The following is a 23,123-nucleotide window of genomic DNA, read 5'->3' on the forward strand; positions in this document are numbered from 1 at the left end:
GAAGACTCCCAAACTCCCTCAGAGCTTCTCCAGCACCAGGCAACTCATAACACTGAGGAGCCAAACTGTGGCAGTGAGATTTCACAGGAATTTCTCAGTGGAAAAAGTCATCACCAGTGGGGTGATTGTGAAAACGCTTCCAGCTATATCCTCAAAGTTCTTGAATGTCAAGATGTGTGTTCTGGAGAGTGTGGCAAATGTAGGAAAACTCATAAATGAATCTTTAACATCATTCGACATAAAAGAGTTGATACTGGAGAAAAGCCATTTGAATATATAGATTGTGGGAAGTTCATTAATCAGAGTTCCACCCTCTTTTGACGTTAGAGAATTCACACTGGAGAAAAGCCATATGAATGTACAGATTGTGGGAAGTACTTCAGTCAGAGTTCCACCCTCATTCAACACCACAGAGTTCACACTGGAGAAAAGCCTTATGAGTGTAGTGAATGTAGGCAATCTTTTACCCGAAATAGTCAGCTCGTTATCCAGAAGAGAGTTCACACTGAAGAAAAACCATATGGGTGTAGTGAATGTGGGAAGTCTTTTAGGAATAACAGCTCCATACCCATAAGAGAATTCACACTGGAGAAAAACTTTATGAATGCTGTGAATGTGGGAAATTCTTTAGTCAAAATAGCTCCTTATACACAAGAGAGTTCACACTGGAGAAAAACGTTATGGGTGTAGTGAATGTGGCAAGTCCTTTAGGGATATTAGTCAGCTCCTTGTCCACAAGAGAGTTCATAGTGGAGAAAAGCCTTATGTGTGCAGTGAATGTGGAAAGTCTTTTAGGCAAAATAGTCATCTCATTATCCACAATAGAGTTCACAGTGGAGAAAAACCTTATGTGTGCAGTGAATGTGGGAAGTGTTTTAGGCAAAATAGTCAGCTCCTTATCCACAAGCCAGTTCACTCTGGGGAAAAACTTTATGAGTGTACAGATTGTGGGAAATATTTTAGCCAAAAATATAGCCTTATGAGACATCTGAGACTTCACACTGGAGAAAAGCCATAAATGTGAAGGGAATGTTTCATTTTTTTCACTCAGAATAACAACACTAGAGGAGACTTTATGATACACAGTTGCCTTAATATGATCCCTTTTGATCAAGACATACACTCTGCTAGATTCCTCATAATTTTCACGTACAAGTGAGGCTTCAAGGAGCTACTTGAACTTGCCATTCTGCCCAGGCCTCCTATCCAATTGATGTCACTATGAGTGATTGGGGCTGAAGTGATTTCATCTTTAACACCTGGCTCACCTGAACAGTGTGCATCAGTCACAATCCCTGTGTGCTCTCTTGTGCTTGAATAAATTCTAAATATTCTGAACACTTGGAAGTATCTTCATTCCTTTCTCTTTGCCTAGGGAATGGGCCTGATCCAGGGTTTGTCCAGAACACCCATCCTCGGAACAGAAGTGATATCTCTCTCAGGGAGTTCGTGGTTCTCATGTTATGCTGTGATGATTGGCTTAGATTCTATTTCACCAATCTGAACACCACTGGCTATGGTTTATGATATTTTAGTAAAGGTGTTTTTCCTTTTGTACCTTAAATTGTGATGGTTCTATTCACTGCCTGCAATGTTTTGAAAGCACTCTTGTGATTTGTCAGCATGTAAATGTGAACCAATATTGCGGGAACATCAAACCTTCAGTTCTTTGGAAAGGAGAACATGATGGCAGAAAATCATTCTTCATCCCAAACTGGCTTATTTTGCATTGCTGCCCAAGGAGTTGAAAGGAAGTTGCATAACTTTGTAGTCTTAATTTATAGCCTGGTATCTTGGTTATGAGTTAAGCCAATGGTTACCCAGAAGTGGAGGTCTTTGCTGTTCTTCTGTGAAGAATATGAATTATGTTCTTTGTTCACAGTAGGTATTTCTTAATTCTTATCAATGGTTAGGGGAACTCCTCCCCACATACTGCAAAGAAGCCCAGTGCCATGAAGTACGATATTTCATAGTCTTGTGACATTTGTTGTAAGACTCTGAGGTTAACCTACCATTGAGACAGAAACACTGTATTCATAGTGATGAGAAAGTGATTGCAGTATATTATATGGAAAGTGTCTCTTCTGAAAATAAATCCACAAATGTTCCTGGCCTGTGGCTTGTGTGACCTTTGTGTACAGATATTCTCAGCACCTCCAAAAATGTTTCCTCTAGCTGTAGTCATTGGCAGAGAAAATAATTTAAAGGATTTGTGCATTCTCCTGGTCTCTGTAAGGTGTTCACCACAAGGTCATTTCTCAATATGTAAGAACTCAAATCCAAAGGAAGGATAATCCTATAATCAATCCCAGGATGTGTCTTCTGTAACCAGTCAGCATTCCTGTTGATTCCGTGGTAGTAGTCTTCACTGTTTGCCAACATTTGCTGCCACTGAGGCAAATCTGTTCCAAGAAATGAGCACTGACATGCAAGAAAGTGCACTTTTCTAATGTGTGTTATTTTGTGAGCCTTTACCTAGAGATAAAGCTGTGAAACATCACAGTTGAAATAATTTTATCTGTCACTATATTCAAGGTGTGGCATAAGTGGACGTTCAGTTATGAGTACATAAACCACAGCACTTGTGCTTTTAAAAAATACCTTTATGTTATTTTTTTTTAGAAAAAGAGGAGGGAAGGGGGAGAGAGATAAATGTACATGAGCTGCCTCTTTCACACTCCCTACTGGGGCCACAGGTGGGGCTGTGTACTGACCTGAAATTGAACCAGGACGTTTCAGTGTACTGGTTGATACCCACCCAGCTGAGGTACACGGTGAAAGCAGAGTTTATTCCAGTATTTTTTATGTATTATTTTCCATACCAACAATTCTAAACCTACATTTCCTACACTCTACATTTTCATCCTGCCCTTTTATAATCTCTCTTTCTGACTTTCCCAGTCTTCCATGCAATCATTCATTTTCCGTCCTTTACATTAAATTAGTTCATATTATTCATAATTTTATAGTCACTGTAAGGTGTGTACTTTTAAACAAATACTGGTTTCCTTAATGCTACAGATATTTTGAGACTCAATACAAATGCTTATGTGAATATTGAAATTTTTTTAATGCTGACTAGTATTGTATTCTATGGATCACATCTTCACAGACCTACTACTCGATTGGTGTCACAGCGAGTATTTCTGGCTGAAGAGATTTCACCTCTAACACCTGGCTCACCTGAAGAGTGTGCATAAGTCACAACCCCTGTGTGATCAGGGGAAATATATTCTGTGTTCTCACTTGTGCTTGAGAAAATTGTGATTACTCTGAGCTCTTGGCAGTATCTTCATTTCTTTATCTATGACGAGGTAATGCTCCTGATACAGGATTCATCCAGGGCACTCATCCTCAGCTAAAAAGAGCTACATCTGTCAGGGACATTGTGGTTTGCACATTATGCTGGGATGAATTGTTTCAGGTTCTAATTCACCAACCTGCAAACTGCTTGCTGTCCTGTTCTGGGCTATGATCATTCAGTAAAGGTGTTGTTTTTTTCTTTTGTACCTTTAATTTTGGGGACTATGTTCACTTCCTGGGATGGCTATAAAGGAAAGTTGTGACCTGTCAGCATGGAGAGGTGAACAGATATGATGGGGTCCCAAACATTCTGTGCTTTGGAAGGCACATAGTAATGGCAGAAAATCAGTTTCTCCAATTTTGGCTTTTTTTTTTAACTTCTGCGCAAGGCCTTGAAAAATTATCTGCATGACTTTGTGGTTCTAATTTGCAGCCTGGTGACTCTATTATTGGTGAGGTCAACATTCACACTGGAAAGGAGGCCTTTGTTGTGTTTCTGTGCACAATATTAATTATAGTCTCTGGTCATAATAAGTATTACATATTTCTCAACAATGTTTAGGGGAATTGTTCCCCACATACACTAAAGGAGCCATGTCCTGTGATGTATGAAATTTCATGCAGTGATGTCATTCTTTATATATTTTATAATTGATTTTGGAGATGAAGGGAGAGGGAGAGAGAGATAGAAACATTAATGATGAGAGAGAATCATTGATTGGCTGCCTCCTGTATGCCCCCTACTGGGGATCCAGGCATGTGCCCCTGACCAGAATTGAACCTGGGACCCTTCAGTCTGCAGGTTGATGCTCTATCAACTGGGCCCTAGTGTCATTTTTTGTATGACTCTGAGGTTTCAATATAACCACCAGTATGACAGAAACACTGCATTCATAGTGAGTGTGAAAGATTGCAGTGAATTAGATGAAAAGTGCCTCTTCATTTTGGTGTTGTTGAATCAAATCAATCTTAACACTATTATTTTAAAAATGTTTTTATTGCTTTTTTAGAGAGTGAGGGAGACAGAGAAACATCAATGATGAGAGAGAATCATTGATCAGTTGCCTCCTGCATGCCCCCTGCAGGAATGGAGCTCTCCAACCTGAGTATGTGCCTGACCTGGAATTGAACCAGTGATCTCATGGTTTATGGGTCCACATCCAAGCAATGAACCATCGCATGTGGTCAAACTATTCTTTTTTATTATTGATTATTAACTCTATTACAGATGTTCCCATTTTCCCCCATCTCCATCCCCCTTTGCCTCCCTCTACCCTGCCCCCACTGCTTCTAGGCCCTCACCACCTTATTGTCTATGTCCTTGGGCTATGCATATATGTATATACTTTAAAAATATAATTTTATTGATTTTAGAGTGAGGGAGGGAGAAGAAGAGATAAAAACATCAATGATGAGAGAGAATCACTGATTAGCTGCCTCCTTCATGTACCTCTCCCCTAACTGAGAATTGAACCTACAGTCCATGTATGTTCCCTGACCAGGAATAGAACCTTGACCTCCTGGTTCATAGGTTGCCGCTCAACCATTGAGTCACACCAGTGGTGCTATATTATTTAAAAATTGAAAAAAAACAATGTATTTATTGTTTCTAGTATTACAGAAGTCTCCCATTTTCCCCTGTGCATATATTCTTTGGGGGATCTCTCCCATTCGTCCCCATACCCCGCCCCTGGGAGACCTGCCAGTCTGTTCCAGTTAACCAGGCCTCTGGTCCCATCTTGTCTTTCCCCAGGGCCACTTGCTGAACCACATCACCTTTATACACTAGTGTCATTGGCCTGAATGCTAGCCCTCCCCTTGGCTTTTGAGAAAACTACATTGCTCAGAAGGAATGGGCCCATGTAGGCGGAGCTAACGGGTGTTTTTGGTGTCAGTGCATCCCCTTAGGACAGGACTTCCACCTTCCTCCTCCTGGCGGGCATTTTGACCTCTTCAGTTCAAGGACTCACAGGCTTCAGCCCACTGGACATGTGTAGGAGGAGGCCTAGGAGGCAGCGTCCTTGCTGTGCAGCGTGTGTCTGAGGCTTGTTGAGCACCAACAGGCTGGGAGTGGGGCCTCCAAGCCTCCGGGACTCCTCTCTGCCCACAGCATTCCCGCAGCCTCACCCCATTTCACCCTCCAGCCTTGGGGACTGGCGCCCCTCAGGTCCTGCAGCCCAGGAAGTCGCATCCAGAATAGTGAGTCTCTCCTGGGTGACACAGGGTGTGATGGGGGAAGAGGGCCACAGGCTGCAGTGCCACCTTGTAAGGACACGGTGGTGAGGCTGATCCGTGAGGATTAGGAAAACCCAGGCCTGTTTTGGGTCTAAAGGCAACAAAGAAGATGAGGTGAGGTTTTTCAGGAGGAGTTTTACTTTCACCCTCAGAATGCTGGGAACATAGATGGTTGGGGGAAAAGGAGGGACATTTTGTGGGGTAGGGTTCTAACTTTTCCTAACATTGCTCAGAGGAAGGACAGACTAGAAGACAGAAGACAGCATCTTTGGACAGGAAGGTGAAGTCCTATAAATGATCAGGTAACTGGCAAGAGTGAGCACTGAGGACGGAGGCCTGAGATAATACAGGCATCTGGAGGGCACCTGGCCTCTGGGCTGGGCAAGGGCACTGAGCAGCCTGAGCCCATAAATCTTGGCGGTGTTTGCCAGGCTCTCAACATATCATTTTCTTTACACGAATTCCTGCAAATGCAGAATGAGTTGGGTGTACAGGACAGTGAAGATAATTTCAGGGCTTCACACTCTTGTGGCCTCTGAGATAGTTGTGTCCTGGGGCTGTCCAGCTGCTCTTGTATCCCTTGGACCTGGGGACTTTGAACAGATACTAAACCCAGACTCCTAAGGTCATGACTAGGGCTTCATGTAGTGGACCTTGTATTTAGCAACCAATGTTATGCGTGGTAGGTCCTGCAGGGCATTGGTTACAGATTGTGCAAAGGCTTGTAGTGAAGAGTGAGCTGATTTAGGAACCGGCAGGTACTTAAATTACATATATAAAGTTTTAGATATAGAAAGGAAGGGAGAGGGAGGGGGACAGAGAAACAATGATGAGCAAGAAAACAAGGATTGGTTGCAGCCTGCACTACCTCTATTGTGGATCCAGCCCACAACCAAGTCATGTGCATGTGTCTATACCAGTGATGGTGAACCTTTTGAGCTCAGCATGTCAGCATTTTGATAAACCCTAACTTAACTCTGGTGCCATGTCACATATAGAAATTTTTTGATATTTGCAACCATAGTAAAACAAAGACTTATATTTTTGATATTTATTTTATATATTTAAATGCCATTTAACAAAGAAAAATCAACCAAAAAAAAATGAGTTTGCGTGTCACCTCTGACACATGTGTCATAGGTTCACCATCACTGGTCTATACTCTACCAACTGAGACACATCAGCCAGGACTCTAGATCACTTTAATATAGGAGCCCTGGCTGGTTTAGCTCAGTGGATGGAGTGTCGGCCTGTGGACTGAAGGCTCCCAGGTTCGATTCTGGTCAAGGGCACATGCTCAGGTTGCAAGCTTGATCCCTAGTAGAGAGCATGCAGGAGGCAGCCAATCAGTGATTCTCTCTCATCATTGATGTTTCTATCTCTCTCTCCTTCTCCCTCTCTGAAATCAATAAAAAATATTTTTAAAAATATATAGGAAATCATGGTCAGGTTGGTAATGGTAGTAGTAGCTCAGAAGGGACAGTGTGACCCTGAGGTCTAGCTTTCCTGCTAGGGCCACTGTGGAAGTTGGGTGTCACAACACAGCAGAGAGATAGAAGTTGTCATGTAGAGTGTGGGGGAGAGGTAATCATTTTGCAGTGGTCAAGGCCTTTAAAAGATGAGTGGACCTGATATTATTTAGAGGCTGAAGAGTTATTCCAAAAAAGTGAGACTAGGGCTGGTACATATTAACTTCTCTAAACACTCACCAGGGTTTTGTTGTGACCCTTGGTGTGGCCTGGTTTTGGAGAGTTGCAGACAGTCTTGTGTATTAGCTTAGAGGCTCAAGTGGTCATCTGTGAAACTCACTGGGCATGGTCAGAATGCCATCGGGTGTGGGACTTGAGTTGCAGTTAAGTGAGAGATGTTGGCAAGCATTCTCTGGACAACAAATGCTGAATTAACTCAGAGGCCAAGGAGAGCACTATGGGGGCTGGGGCTGAGGGAGTGCAGGTGTGAGCCACGTGTGGAAAAGAGTGATGTGCACTTGAAGCGGGAATGTGAATTGATGACCACAGCACCCTGACATTGACATAAGAGTGAATGACGAGAGAGTCCATTTCTGGTGTTGTCTGGATGATCCAATACAGTGACTTTTAGGGTGATTGCCTGTAAAGAGGGGTGTTTTGGTGCTACATTCTAGGTACAGAGCTTCGTTGCCATTTAACTAACCAACTGCCTTTTGTTGTTGGGGGTGACACACAGGTTGATAAGAATGAGATAGCCTACATCAGTATTACCCAGGCTTCAAAATCTCCACTGGAATGGGTAAGGGAGAAGGGTAAGGGGTAAGAGATTATAGATGTGGTGAACTATAGTTTTGGAAAAAAGTGATTAGGAAACAATTTGTCCTCACCACAGCAAATTTGCATTACCTTTGAAGTTGTGCTTCTGAGAAGGAAGCTGTGTGAGAGAAGTGTTGTTCAAAGAACTCTGAGCAACAGGTAGTGCAAAGCCATGGCCTCAGTACCTTGGGATTGGGATCAAGAGGGTGCAGTGTGATGCCATGTATTCGGTGTCTTTGAGAAACAATATGAGGGTATTGCCTGACAAGACCAGTATCAAATCACTCACACTATCTTTATGGCCAGCATCTCTCTTTAACCTATGGTTTTGACACCCATTCTGTTGATAAAAGTCAGTGTGGTGTACACAGGAGTCCATAGCTCAGGTGTCTTATCTGCCTTTGTTATAGTGAGAAGAGAAAATGTCAGTAGGAATATAAGAAGACAATGGCTTTCATGGGATGAAGGCCTGGCATTTTCTCTGATGTGTGGAATGGACAGAGCAGATGGATGTGAAGGGTGGGGAGTATGACAGACTAAGAATCTTAGGAGTGAAGCTGATCTTGGGCTGTACTGTCCCCATTATGACAGGATATGAACTTTGAGGATGTGGTCATTGTCTTCTCTCAGGAGGAATGGGGGCTCTTTGATGAGGCTCAGAGACTTCTATACTATGATGTGATGCTGGAAGTGTTTGCACTTGTGTCATCTGTAGGTAAGACCTTGATGTTCTCCCAGTGTCCTGAGGTGATGACCTCTCTTCCTTTATTCCTCAGGCAAAGCTTTCTCTCTCCCACAGTGGGAACATGGCCTCTGGTCATTTTACCCACTGCCTTGTCAAATGTGCTGTGGCTGCCAGGGATGAGCTGGATGTAGAGCCCTGAACAAGGTCTCCATGAACATCCCTAACACCTGTTACCTCAAAAAGTAAAGGAAACAGTGAGGAGTCTTGAAGTGAGCTTAATAGGTCCCAGCTTGCACTTTCTCTTCATGGGAGGCTGACAGTGTCCATATGCATGGCTTCAACTTCTGTACTCTTTCTCTGGGTAACGGTTCTTTGTGGCAACCTGGGTCATGTTATGGTCTTCACTTACATGAACTATGGGCTGTTCTTTTAAGGCTTTCATTCAATTTTTTGTAATATTCTCTTCCCTGAATACTATAGCAAGCTGTGTAGCTCTGGCCCAGTGATGACTGCTCACCTCTTCATCACCTGTTTCTCTGCACTGGTGCCTCTGCAATCATCTGCAACTTTGACGTGCTCATGTGTTATGAGGTGCACATATGTGGTAATTAGTCCTCGAAACCAGCTACTCCTTTATTGAATTTTACTTGGAGTAAGACGGAACCAACCTCTTGCTCAGCTTGTCCCCTTCCCCAGTCAACAAGCCCTGCTAAATGCTGTTAGTTGAAGGATTAGCTGGAGCTCCATATTCTAATCCATGTGGTGCTTGCCATTTTTGTGTCATATATCTGGCAAGGCCTTTCTGTTTTATGATCTTCATTAGCCAAGAAAGTTACAAGAGCCTCTTATTAATCCTTTCTGCATATCTCTTATTTTCAGAGAATTGCATGTACCAACTGTGATACATAACACACCTTTGCAATGGAAATTCCCCCTGTCACCACATTCAATATTCATTTCCTCATCGTTTCTCACTTTTCAGGTTGTTGGCATAACATGGATGATAAGTAGGCCTGTTCTGGTCAAAGTGTATCTATACAAGGAGAGTCACAGGTCAGGGCTTTTAAGACAGCTCCAGCAACCCAGAAAACCCTTCTGTGTAAGCGGTGTTTCTCTGTGTTACAACATATTTTGCACCTGACTGAGTCAGATGTAGCATATTTTAAGCAGAAAGCATTCTGTAGTGATGCACGTGTTGGAGACGTCTGTTTCAGTGAAAACCCTCACCAGCAACAGAGGAATGAATGTGGAAAGGGGCCATGGAAATAAGCTATGGATAGGGCCTCCTTTGTGAACAGGTGCAGCTTCTATTTATCTTCAGTGCCTTCAACCAGCAGGAAGGTTGGAGAAGACTTTAAATACAACTCAGAGTTTCCCCAGCACCAGGCCACTTCCAACCCTGAGGAACTACACTGTGGCAGTGGGATTTCCCAGGAATTTCTTGATGGAAAAAATCTTCATCAGGGGGATGAATGTGAAAACGCTGGCAGCAACGACCTGAAAGTTGTTAAAATTCAGGGTGTCTGTTCTGGAGAACTTACTTATGAGTGTAACAAATGTAAGAAAGTTTTTAGACAAATCTCTAACCTCTTTCAACATAAGAGAGTTCACACTGGAGAAAAGCTATATGAGTGTAGAGAATGTGGGATGTCCTTTAGTCAAAGGAGTCACCTCACTGGACACCTCAGAGTTCACACTGGAGAGCAGCCATATGAGTGTACTGAATGTTGTAATTCTTTTAGCCAAAAATCTAACCTTATTAAATACCTGAGCGTTCACAGTTGCGACAAGCCATATGAGTGCTGTGATTGTGGGAAGTTCTTCAGTGATAAGTCTTACCTTGAAAAACACCACAGAGTTCACAGTGAAGAAAAGCCATATGAATGTAGAGAATGTGGGATGTCCTTTCGGCAAAGGGCTCATCTCACTGCACACCTTAGAGTTCACACTGGAGAAAGGCCATATGAGTATACTGAATGTGGGAAGTCTTTTAGCCAAAAATCTAACCTTATTAAACACCTGAAAGTTCACACTGGAGAGATGTATTAAACGTTCAGGGAATGCTTTTATTTTTCTCACTTAGAATAACAACACTGAAGGCAACTCTTTGGGACCTATTTTCCTAAATTTAAACCCCTTTTAATGGAACATACACTCTGTTAGATTCCTCATAAGTTTCGGGTACAAGTGAAGCTTGAAGGCGCTGTATTGCACTTGCTAACATGCCCAAATCTAACACCAGATTGATGTCACAGTGAGCATGTGTGGCTGAAGAAATTTCACCTCTACCACCTGGCTCACCTGAAGAGTGAACAGTCACAAACCCTGTGTGCTCAGGGGAAATGTATTCTATGTTCTCACTTGTGCTTGGGAAAATTCCGATTACTCCGAGCTCTTGACAGGATCTTCATTCCTTTCTCTCTGACTAGAAAATGCATCTGACCCAAGGTTTGTCCAGACTACATATCCTAAGCTAAGGAGTGCTACCACATTCAGGGACATTGTGGGTCTCACATTATGCTTTTATGAATTGTTTTACTTTATAATTCAACAACCTGAAAATTGCTTACTGTCCTCTGATTCTGGTTAATGATATTTAGTAAAGATGTTTTTTCTTTCGTAGCTTTAATTTTTTAAAAAATTTCACTCTGGATGGATGGGTGGATGGGTAAATGGATGGATGGTTGGATGGACAGGTGGATGGGTGGGTGGATGGATGGATGGATGAATGGATGAGTGGATGGATGGTTGGGTGGGTGGATGGATAGTTGGGTGGGTGGATGGTTGGGTGGATAGATGGATGGATGGATAGATGGGTGGGTGGATAGATGGATGGATGGGTGGATGAATGGGTGGGTGGATGGTTGGGTGGGTGGATGGATGGTTGGGTGGATGGATGGATGGATGGATGGATGGATGGATGGATGGATGGTTGGGTGGGTGGATGGATGGATGGATGGATGGATGGATGGATGGGTGGATGGATGAAGGGGTGGGTGGATGGATGGATGGGTGGATGGATGAATGGATGGGTGGATGGTTGGCTGGGTGGATGGATGGGTGGGTGGGTGGATGGATGGTTGGGTGGGTGAATGGATGGATGGATGGATGGATAATTAAAAAAAGAAAAAAATTCACTCTGGATGATTTGGTACGAATGTTGTGATCAATCATCACAGATATGGTGGGGTCCCAAACTTTCTGTTCTTTGGAAAGTGTATAATAATGTCAGAAAAATCACTCTGTCCAATATTGGCTTATATTATACATTTGACCAAGGCAATGAAAGAAAGTTTGCATAACTTTGTGGTTCTAATTTGCAGCCTGGTGCCTCTAATGTTGGTGAGGTCAGTGGTCCCTCAGAAGAGGATTCCTTTTTTGTGCTTCTATCATTGTTCTAACATTATCCTCTGAGGAATTTTAGGTTCTAATTCACCAACCTACAAACTGCTTGCTGTCCTCTGTTCTGGTTTATAATCTTTTAGTAAAGGTGTTTTTTGCTTTTTCACCTTTAATTTTGTGGGTTATATTCACTGCATGGGATTATTTGAAAAGATATTTGTGATCTGTCACATGCATAGGGGAACAGATATGGTGGGGTCCCAAACATTCTGAGTTTTGGAAGGCACATAATAATGGAAAGAAATCACTCTTTGTCCAATATTGGTATATTTTGTATTGCTAACCTAGTCCTTTAACGAAAATCTGCATGAGTTTTTGATTCTAATTTTTTAGCCTGGTGCCTGTATTATTGGTGAGGTCAAAGATCACCCAGAAGAAGAGTCCTTTGTTGTGCTCTGTGAACAATATGAATTATATTCTCTGTTCACAGTATGTCTTAAATGCTGTAAAAGAGCCCTGTGCCATGATGTGTGAAATTTCTTAGGCTGGTTTCATTTGTTGTAGCACTGTGAAGTGCAAGTAATACTGGCACAAACACTGTTTTCATAGTGAGTGGAAGAGACGGCAGAATATTGGATGAAAATTGACTCTTCTGAACATTATCCACAAATGACCCAGTTTTGAGGCTTGTTTGTTCTTTGTGTAGCTGAAGTGATTGGTTGTGAAAAGAATCTCATGGTTTTGGAGATTCCCTTGAGTCCCTTGATGGCAGCGGTTCTCAACCTGTGGTTCGCGACCCCTTTGGGGGTCGAAAGACCCTTTCATAGGGGTTGCCTAAATACATCCTGCATATCAGATATTTACATTATGATTCATAACAGTAGCAAAATTATAGTTATGAAGTAGCAACAAAAATAATTTTATGGTTGGGGGTCACCGCAACATGAGCAACTGTATTAAAGAGTTGCGGCATTAGGACGGTTGAGACCACTACTCTATGGTGTGCACCTCAAGGTTATCACAACAAGAACTCAAGGCTAGAGGAAGGATCATCGTATGATTAGTCCCAGATTATGTGTTTTTGACAATTCAGCATTCCTGATCATTCTGATGGCAGTAGTCTTCACTTCTTGACAATATTTGCTGCCACTGAGGCAACAATGATTCTCTCAGGAAATGAGGAGAGAGATGGTGATATCTGTATAGAGTTTCCACTTAATTTTCTAACAACAGAGGGATATCTGTGTTTTTATTTGGAACCACATTTTAAGGCTTTACTTAGGTATATGTATAACTGACATGCAACAAAAAGCACTTTTCTAATGTGCACTATTTGGTGAGGTTGAACGTAAGAATAAAGCTCAGAAACCATCACATGTAAAATATGCTTCTCTGTTACCCTTACCCATGGTGGGGCGAAAGTATGCTTATGGTTGTGAGTATGCAAAACACAGAATTTATTTTCTTATTTTAAATAACTATTTATATAAAAGGCTAATATGCAAAGTGTCCCCTGGGGAGTTTGAACGGGAGACCAGGAGTTTGATTGCTTGCTATGATGGGCACTGACCTCCAGGGGGCAGCGCAGAATGAAGGAAGGCCCTGGCCAGCAGCCAGCAGCTAGGAAAGGAAGGCCCCGATCAGCCCTGATTGCCAGCCAGGCCTAGGGACCCTACCTGGTCACGAATTTCGTGCACTGGGCCTCTAGGTTTATATATTTTAATTTTTATTTTTATTGATTTTTAGAGAGAAGATGCAGAGGGAGAGAAATATCAATCTTCTGCCTCCTGCATGCCCACTACTGTAGACCCAGGTGCACATGTGACCTGATCTGGAATTAAACCAATGACCTTTCAGTGAACGTGATCATGCCCAAAAAAATAAGAAACAGTAGCCATGGAGACTTTATTCTTTTATTATTATTTATTAACTGTTGTATTATTTTCAATACTAACAACTGTAAACCTACTTTTGCACACCCTGTGTTCACCTCTTGCCCTTTTGTAATCTTTTGGATTCTCCAGTTCTCCATATAGCCATTGATTTACCTCCTTTTACAATAGATAAGTTCATATTTTCCATAATTTTAAAGGCACTATAAGGTGTATAATTTTTTAACAAACACTGGCTTCCTTTATGCTACACAGGTATTTTTAGATTCAACAGTAATGTTTATGTAAATAGTTAACTTTAATTTTTATTGCTAATAATGTTGTATTCTATGGATAACCACTTTATCTATTGATCTGTATATGGTTTCAGTTATTTCCACGTTTGGGGTTTTATAAATAAAACTGCTGGGAATATTGCATTCAGTTCTTCCTACAGGTGTATGTTTTATTTATCTAACTGTTGCAGTGTCAGTGAATATGTTACATTTTAAGATATGCAGATCTGTGATCTAAAATGGTCATTCCCTTTGCCTTCCTACCCACCCACAATAATGAAAATTTCATGTTTTACATTACCCTGGCAGCACATATGACGGTTATTTTTTTAAATAGTAGGCCAGTAAATGAGTATACTATTAACTAGTTTTTGTTTTGATAACATTTCCCTAAGAATTTTTGATAGTGAGCATTTCTTCTTGCTTTAATTTACACCGTCTTCATCTCCTTTGCTAAAATGTCTGCTCAGGAACTTTTGCCTATTTTTTAATTTAATTTATTATTCTTACCAATAGGAGGACAGTGCAGCATCTAAGACATGTGTTTGAGTTTCTCTCCTTCCTCAATTACTCAAGTGACTTCTTTGCCATATGGAACCATTGATTTTCAATTCTAGAAAGAAAATTGTTTTTCTCAACTTTTATCCTATGGACAATTTATAGCCACTTGTAACCTACACTAATAAGTTTAATCTGCATTGTTAACATTCTCCACCAGTATTATTTAAGTCTAAGCATTTAGTAATACTTTAAGTGAAGTCTGGGTTTGTAGTATTTGTCAATTTCCCTGGTGTAAATACTTTCATCATCACCAGGTTCAAACTGCCAGAACAATGGCATTGGGCATGAACATGATAAGATATTATAGTAGTACATCGTTATATTTTATTTTCAACATACTGATAAAGTAACAGTGAATGTCCTCAAGAAAATCCTATATAATAAAAGGGTAAAGTGCAAATCGACCGAACAGCGGAACAACTGGTTGTTATGATGCACACTGACCACCAGGGGACAGAAGCTCAATGCTGCCTCCTGGTGGTCAGTGCACTCTCACAGGGGGAGTGCTACTCAGCCAGAAGCCAGGCTGAAGGCTGGCAAGTGCAATGGTGGTAGCGGGAGCCCCTCCTGCCTCCACAGCAACGCTAAGGATGCCCAAATGTGAAAGAGTGCAGGCCAATCTGAAGGACACCCCACCCACCCGGGTGCACAAATGTCGTGCGCCTGGCCTCTAGTTTATAATAAAACATCTGAATTATTGGGAAGTGGAAAGTGTTGGACATTTTTAAAAGTTTGATATAATTGTAATTAATTTAAAGCATACATTTTAACAACATATATATTAAAAATGTTTTTATTGATTCAGAGAAGGGAGAGAGAGAGAAACATCAGGAAGAGAGAGAACCATTGATCAGCTGACTCCTGCATGCCCCACACTGTTTATCAAGCCTGCAATCATGGCTTGTGCCCTGACCAGAATCTAACCTTGACTTCTTGGTTCATAGGTTGTACTTATGAACTGAGTAATATTGACTGGACTAAAACACACTTTTTAACAAGCACTTTTATGTTTCCATATATGCCTGCCTTCCTGAAACTAAATCCTCCTCCCCTTTTCAGTGTTTCCTAATTGGCACATGAAATTACTGCTGCAATGACATAATCTACCTTTGTAATAGCTTATTTCTTTTTAAATATATATACATATTTTATTTATTTTTTGCAGAGAGGAGGGAGAGGGATAGAGAGTTAGAAACATTGATCAGCTGCCTCCTACACATACCCTACTGGGGATGTGCCCGCAACCAAGCTACATGTCCTTGACTTGAATCGAACCTGGGACCCTTCAGTCTGCAGGCCAATACTCTATCCACTGAGCCAAACTGGTCAGGGCATAATAGCTTATTTCAAATATCTGCCTATATATATAAAAGCCAAGCGACCAGAACTACTGGAATGACCAGAATGGCCAGTTGCTGACATGCACTGTGGCCGACCAACTGACCCTATGGGGGCGAGGCCAGCCGGCCAACCTCCCGAGGCTCCCCCTCAGCTGTCCTTGGCCTGATCAGCACTCTGGTCCACACCCACCTGACCGGCCCATCCCCAATCAGGGGCAGGGCCAGTGGCCAATCTCCCACATCCCCTCTCCTGGGAGCTTGACTCCGCCTGTGCAGGATTTCGTGCACCGGGCCTCTAGTCTACACTAATAAAAGAGAAACATGCAAATTAGGGTCACTCTGCTACCCTTCCCATTGGCTAATCAGGGTGATATGCAAATTAACTGCCAGCCAAAATGGCGACCGGCAGCCAGGCAGCTTGAAACTAACAGGAGGCTTGTGTGACCGGGTAGAGCCATAACCTCCCCATCGGCCCTGCCCTGACTGTGACAGGGTGCAGTGCCCCAACCGCCTGATTAGCCCTGCTCTGTGTGTGACAGGGAGCGGTGCCCCAACTCCCCTATTGGCCCTACTCTGTGAGTGACAGGGGGGATCTCCTCAACCCCCTGATCGGCCCTGCTGTGTGCATGACAGTGGGGAGCTCCCCAACCCCCTGATGGGCCCTGCTCTGTGCGTGACAGGGGGGAGCTCCCCAATCCCCTGATTGGCCTTGCTCTGTGCATGACAGGGGTTGGCACCGCAACCTCCCCATCGACCCTGCCTTGACTGTGACAGGGGGTGGTGCCCCAACCCCCAATCAGCCCTACCCTGTGTGTGACTGAGGGTGGCATCGAAACCTCCCAATCCGCTTTGCTCTGAGCCCGACCAGGGTCTGCACTTAGGGATTGGGCCTGCCCTCTGCCACCCGGGAGCAGGCCTAAGCCAGCAGGTCGTTATCTCCCGAGGGGTCCCAGACTGCGAGAGGGCATAAGATAGGCTGAGAGACCCTCCCTCCCCCCGAGTGCACAAATTTTTGTGCACCGGGCCTCTAGTATATATATATAAGTCTAATATGCAAAATGCCCCCTTGGGAGTTTGACCCTAAGACCAGGAGTTTGATTGCTCACTATGACATGTACTGACCATCAGGGGGAAGCACAGAATAAATGAAGTCCCCAGGAGACAGGCCAAAGTCTTGATCAGTGCTGATCATCAGCCAGACCCTACCCATGAATGAATTTCTGGCACCAGACCTCTAGTATTCATATAAAGAAAACAGTTAAGAAATTTTAAGAATCCTACCCCAGCCTTCTATCATTATCTGCCATCATGGTAGTTCTAATATCTATCTATTCTCAGATACATTAGTGACTTATTTTATTTAAAACCCCTGGTAAATTTGGCCATGGCCAGAGAGCTCAATTGATTAAATGATCATCTCAATAATGCCAAGGTTGCAGGTTCCATTCCCCCCTCAGGTCCCATGCAAGAATCAAACGATGAGTGTATAAAATTAATGAAACAACAAATGGAAGTTACCCCATTATTCTCTCTCTCTCTCTAATCAATATATATGTGTGGGGGTTTTTTTTGTTGTTGTTTTTTTTGTTTGTTTGTTTGTTTGTTTGTTTTTACCAGATGAGTCAACACATGTGAACACCATCACAGACCAGGGACCCTGTGGTGAAGCAGCCAGCAGGGTTCTCATGTGGGCAGAACACACAGTGAAGGAGAGAACAGTAGGGGAGGGTCCCCTGCTGTCAGTGAGGAGGGTGAGGAACGGGCTGAACTGCACAATCACCCACAGGGAATCATGATACCTGTGCTCCCTGAGACTAAACCCTAAGTGCCTGGAAAAAGCTCTGGGTCTGGACATGCCCCTTGTGGTCTCTGCCCCATTCAGCCCGGAGTTGAGACTGAGGTGTTTTGTATTTGAGTGGTTGAGGAGCTAAGAATTCTCCCAGGTATTCAGGAGCAACCCCTGATACTTGAAGCCCTGAAATCAGTTCACCTACCTTCAACAGGCCCACACACACCCATGGGCCCCACAGGCATTGTTTGAATCTCTGTACTTTTACATTTCTGTGTAATTTTCCAGCCAGTCCTGGAGATACCATGGATTTTCCGGATAACGGTGCTATGTTTTTTTCAATGGCAAGAACATTCTGCAATATAAGCATTTCCAGAAGTTGAGAATTGGTCTCAACATAACACATTGGGTGGAAGGCTGTAATGCAGGTGGTGTCCCCATCCTTAAGTTTGGCCAGTGCAGAGAAGACCCCTACTGCTGAAGTAAGGTGATAGACCCTGGACTCTGAGGGACAATATACTATGGGATGTGAGGTTGACCGGGCAGAGAGGTTGTTTATTGGGACAGGATTGATGATAGGATTTCCTGCCAGCATATGGAGGAATATCCATTGTGTGTATCCTGTGGCACTGTCTGGGTGGCCCCAATTGTTTGTTCTCTCTCTCTCTCTCTCTCTCTCTCTCTCTCTCTGTATGTGTGTGTTCCCCTTCAAGGTATTGCCCATGTCTACTGTGTGGGCCTGTGTGAGCCTGTAGCCTGGACATAAGCCTGGCACCTGAGTGCCCAGCAGAGGCTGGGGGTGTTCTGTACCTGTGTGTTTCTGTGCTTGTGTTATCTGTAGGTTTCTCTCTGAGTTGGTCCAGCCAATGGGAAAGTGAATAGGAAATCTCCAGAGAGGCGATGTAGAGGACAATATATTCTTCTCCTCCACCCCCCAGGTGAGCCCCTTCTTCACCTTCTCTTACAGGCATCTGGTGTCCCTTGGGAGGTCCCATCTCAGGATCCAGGGATGGATTAAGCACAGGGTCAGTTCATAGAACCCCAGGCTGTAGCAAGGTGGGGAATTTGGGAAGACTCTGATGACTGACAGGGAATATAGAGTGTGGAATGGAAATGTTTGTGAAGGATTATGTGCATTGGTGGAGGATCTAGATGGTCCAGGATCCTTGTGAAGGAATGTGAGGATGGATGTATGTGGGGGAATGGAGGGAAGCACAGGACTTGGTTGGAAATCTGTAAAGAGGATTCTCCAAAAGGTCGGGGGCCTTTTAGGGGGACCTTGTTGAAGGCGGCAGCCCCTGTCTTGACTTTTCCAAATAAGTCTGAGCCCCTGGGTATTTTGCTGGAATCTGTCTGTTTAGTCCTTTAGACCTGACCTTGTAGAAGCATATGTTTTCTCAATGATACGTTCCCTGCTGATTGTATCTAGAGGTTAATTTTAGTTCAAACTGTTGTTACAATAAAAGCCTACGGAGGCAGATGAACAGGGCTTCTTGGTGCCTATAGCCAAGCAGTTCTTTAGCAATGCTTTCACAGAAACGAGTGTCTGAGTAATTTATTTATCTGTCGCGTAGGGTCTGCTGATCAGCCCTGGCAAGTGGTGCTCCATGTGAGGACCAAGGAACACAACAAAACACAACAGAACCCTCAAAATCGAAAGTAACTGTGCAGTAAGTCATTGGAGCCCACTTGGGATTTCTAAGTTCGAGGGAATTCTTTCTCAGCTAAGGTTTCATAATGGGACAAAAGCTGTCCACAGAACAGCAGCAATATATCACAATGTTGAAACAGTTATTAAAAGCAAGTGGTCTCTCTGTTACAGAAGAACAACTAACAGGCTTATTAAAAACTAGAGGCCCGGTGCATGAAATTCGTTCTGGGGGGAGGGTGTCCCTCAGCCCAGCCTGAACCCTCTAGCAATCTGGGACTGCTGCCTTTTAACTGCTTGCCTGCCTGCATGCATGCCTGATCTCTCCTAACCACTCTGCCTGCCTGCCTCATCACCCTTAACCACTCACCTGCCTGTCTCATCACTCCTAACCACTCTGCCTGCCTGCCTGATCATCCTTAACCACTATGCCTGCCTTCCTGATTGCCCCTAACCACTCTGTTTGCCTGCCTCATCACCCCTAACTCCTTGCCTGCCTGCCTGATCGCCCCTAACTGCCTCTGCCTCAGTCCCCACTGCTGCAGCTTCATCAGGAAGAATGTCTGGAATGACGTCCGGAAGGTTGTTTGGTTGTCCGGTCTAATTAGCATATTACCTTTTTATTATTATAGATTGTTATAATTTATAATCCTTGGTTCCCCAATGCTGGAACACTAGACCTTAATCTCTGGGAACAAGTGGGCAGGAATTTAAAGAGGAATCAAGCCCATAGAAAATGAGTGCCCTTATCATCATTAACTATGTGGGCTCTTTATTTGAGCTGCACTGTGCCCATTTCATATTGAAGATCAAAAGCCTACAGAGCTACAGGAGAATTTACTACTCCCCCCGCTTCCCTGAAGCAGAACCTGTAGAGCTTGTAATACTAAAGCCCTACCGCTGGAGGAAATATTTCCCGATCCTCCGCCTCTGGTGTGGGAAGGCTCATCAACTAGATCCGTGGTTGGCAAACTTTGGCTCTTGAGCCACATGTGCTCTTTGGCCCCTTGAGTGTGGCTCTTCCTAAACCTTAGGAGTACCCTAATTAAGTTAATAACAATGTACCTACCTATATAGTTTAACTTTAAAAAATTTGGCTTTCAAAAGAAATTTCAATCGTTGCTCTGTTGATATTTAGCTCTGTTGACTAATTAGTTTTCCGACCACTGAACTAGATCCTCAGTTATGGGGTCCTGTGTCAGGCAAGCCATGTTAGAAGGAGAGCTTTTGGCTTGCCCAATTATGCAAAATCAACAAGGTAATAGAGTTTATGAGCTGCTCTCTTTTAACACCTTAAAAGAAATAAGGAAAAGTGTTAGAGAAAATGGGGACAACAGTCCATTTACAAAAGGACTCCTTAATGCTGTTTCTGAAAATTATCACAGGACACCTTGGGACTGGCAGATTTGGGCCAAAACAACTCTGGATGCCAGTCAATATCTATTATGGAGAGCACAATATGATGAGGTCTGGGAGCAGCAGGCTAACCAAAATAACTTAGCAGGTGCTGGTCACATTATGGCCCCAATGCTCCAGGGATGGGGACCATATGTTAATGTACAACAGCAAGTAGACCTGCACCCACAAGTGTTCGCCCAAACCTCTCTCTGTGCACAACGGGCTTGGGAGCGCATTCCAGAAGGCAGATCCCAGCAAGGCTCTTTTGTTAATGTACACCAGGGATCCCAGGGATCTTATGTTGATTTTTGTAAATCGCCTTAATCCATTTGCCAGCAGATCAGTCATAGCCAGGTTGCGGATATACTCTTGCTACAACTGGCATATGAGAATGCCAACGTTGATTGTCAAAAGGCTATACAGCCCATCAGAGGAAAGGCCACCACGGGTGGGGGAATGTATCAGAGCTTGTGGCTAGTAGGAACAGAAACCCACCTGAGTCAGATGCTGGCCATAACCCTTCAAGCTGGGAATAAGGGCAAGAAAGATTCCAAATGTTACCAATGTAGAAAAAAAGTGGGGGCATTTAAAAAAGGATTGGAGGACTAAAATGCCAGCCTCCTGGGCTGAGATATCTTGGCCCCATCTGTCTGTGCCTGCTGCCATAAGGGGCAACATTGGGCCAATCAATGTAAATCTAAATTTGACAAATATGGCAATTCATTACCACCACTGCAGGGAAGCTCCCAGCGGGGCCAGTCCCGGGCCTCACAAAAAACAGGACACAACTGACCGGCCTTCGTGAGGCAGACAGAAATTCCACTGTCTGCTCCCTCTGAGCAGCTACTGCTGCGAGCCCAGGGTTGTACTTACCAAAACAGAACTAATTCTCAAGGAAGGTGATGAACCTAAAAGCGTCCCTATGAGAATTTGGGGTCCACTGCCACCAGGCACAGTAGGCATAATTTTGGGATTTTATAGCCTTAACTTAAAAGGGGTCACAGTAGTACCTAGTGATTGATAGTGATTACCAGGGATAAATCCAGTTGCATATTTTCCCTGTGCAAATGAAGATCGCACAGCTGTGGTTACTACCATGCTGGGTCCCAAATGCTTTAGGAAAGGAGAGAAACCAAGGAGGGTTTGGCAGTACTGAAGAGCGAGGGGTTTATTGGAATCACCTAGTAACCAGGGAAAGGCCCCTCCTCACTATAGAAATCCAAGGGGAAAAAGTTCACCAGATTGATGGATACCGGGGCAGACAGCTCTATCCTTATGCATCTTGATTAGCCCTCCTCATGCCCCACAGTAAAACAAGATCAAAGGATAGTGGCAATAGGGGAAGTTTTCCAGACATTACAAAGTTCTCAGCCTGTTATGCTGTAAAGGGCCAGTTGGGCAATTTGGCTACATATAACCCCTAATCTTACAAATTCCAGTCAATTTTTGAAGTAGGGGCTCCTTTTGAAGTAGGGGCTAACATTACAGACACCTTTTTAGAAATGACCACCATTGTTATATCTCCCCTACCCTTTACTTGGTTAAGCTAAACCCCTATTTGGGTAGAACAGTGGCCCTTAAAGGGAGAAAATTACAACAGGCACATCTACTCATGAAAGAACAGTTAGAATTTAGGCACAAAGAACCTTCTAATAGCCCCTTGAATTCTCCTATTTTTGTAATTCCCCAAAATTATAAAAAGTGGAGGCTTTTACATGATTTAAGAGCCATTAATTCTAATATTCAACCCATGGGGGCTCTACAGCCTGGACATCCCTCCTCAGCCATGAACCCACAAGAATGGCCCATTATTATAATAGATTTAAAAGATTGTTCCTATACCATTCCTTTGGCTACCTGAGATTGGGAGAAATTTGCATTCACTCTCCCCTCAATTAACAATGAGGAACCTGCTCAGAGATACCACTGGAAAGTCCTCCCACAGAGAATGCCAAATAGCCCAACTATGTGTCAGTATCATGTATATCAGGCACTTACGCCAACTGGGCAACAGTTCCCTTCTGGAAAAATTATCCATTCTGTGGAGGACATTGTACTTGCAGCCCCTGATGGGAACCTGTTATATTGTTTGTACTCTTCAGTACAAAAGGAAATGGCCTTAAGAGGCCTTTTAATAGCCCCTGAAAAGGTACAGATGTGACAAAACCATGGAAATATCTGGGATATATCTTAACTGAAAGAACCATCAGACCCCAAAATGTTATCTTTGATAATAGGGAAATAGAAACCCTAAATGATTTTCAAAAATTTCTGGGGGATATAAATTGGATAGGACTGGTTTTAAGCATTCCCACAGCAAATTTACAAAACCTGTTTTACATATTAAAAGGGAATCCAGTTTTGAATTCC

The 23,123-nt window shown here is 43.3% G+C and overlaps 1 protein-coding gene and 1 pseudogene across 1 annotated transcript; both read left to right on the forward strand.

Annotated features, from left to right (window-relative positions):
* Positions 1 to 222: 222 nt before the first annotated feature.
* LOC139000803 (zinc finger protein 3-like) lies at positions 223 to 1,018 on the forward strand (annotated as a pseudogene).
* Positions 1,019 to 9,780: 8,762 nt separating this feature from the next.
* On the forward strand, positions 9,781 to 10,557 carry LOC139000785 (zinc finger protein 154-like). Its single transcript, XM_070402818.1, has one exon. The coding sequence runs from the start codon at positions 9,781 to 9,783 to the stop codon at positions 10,555 to 10,557; it is 777 nt and encodes a 258-aa protein (XP_070258919.1).
* The last annotated feature ends 12,566 nt before the right edge of the window (positions 10,558 to 23,123 follow it).

This window comes from Myotis yumanensis, unplaced genomic scaffold (assembly GCF_028538775.1).
Source record: "Myotis yumanensis isolate MYYU_CA2020_CCGP unplaced genomic scaffold, mMyoYum1.0.hap1 SCAF_30, whole genome shotgun sequence".
In the NCBI taxonomy this organism is placed as follows: domain Eukaryota; kingdom Metazoa; phylum Chordata; class Mammalia; order Chiroptera; family Vespertilionidae; genus Myotis; species Myotis yumanensis.

Bases quoted from the DNA above. Each gene is read 5' to 3' on its own strand.
- LOC139000785 (XM_070402818.1), top strand. From the start codon at position 9,781: ATGGATAGGGCCTCCTTTGTGAACAGGTGCAGCTTCTATTTATCTTCA.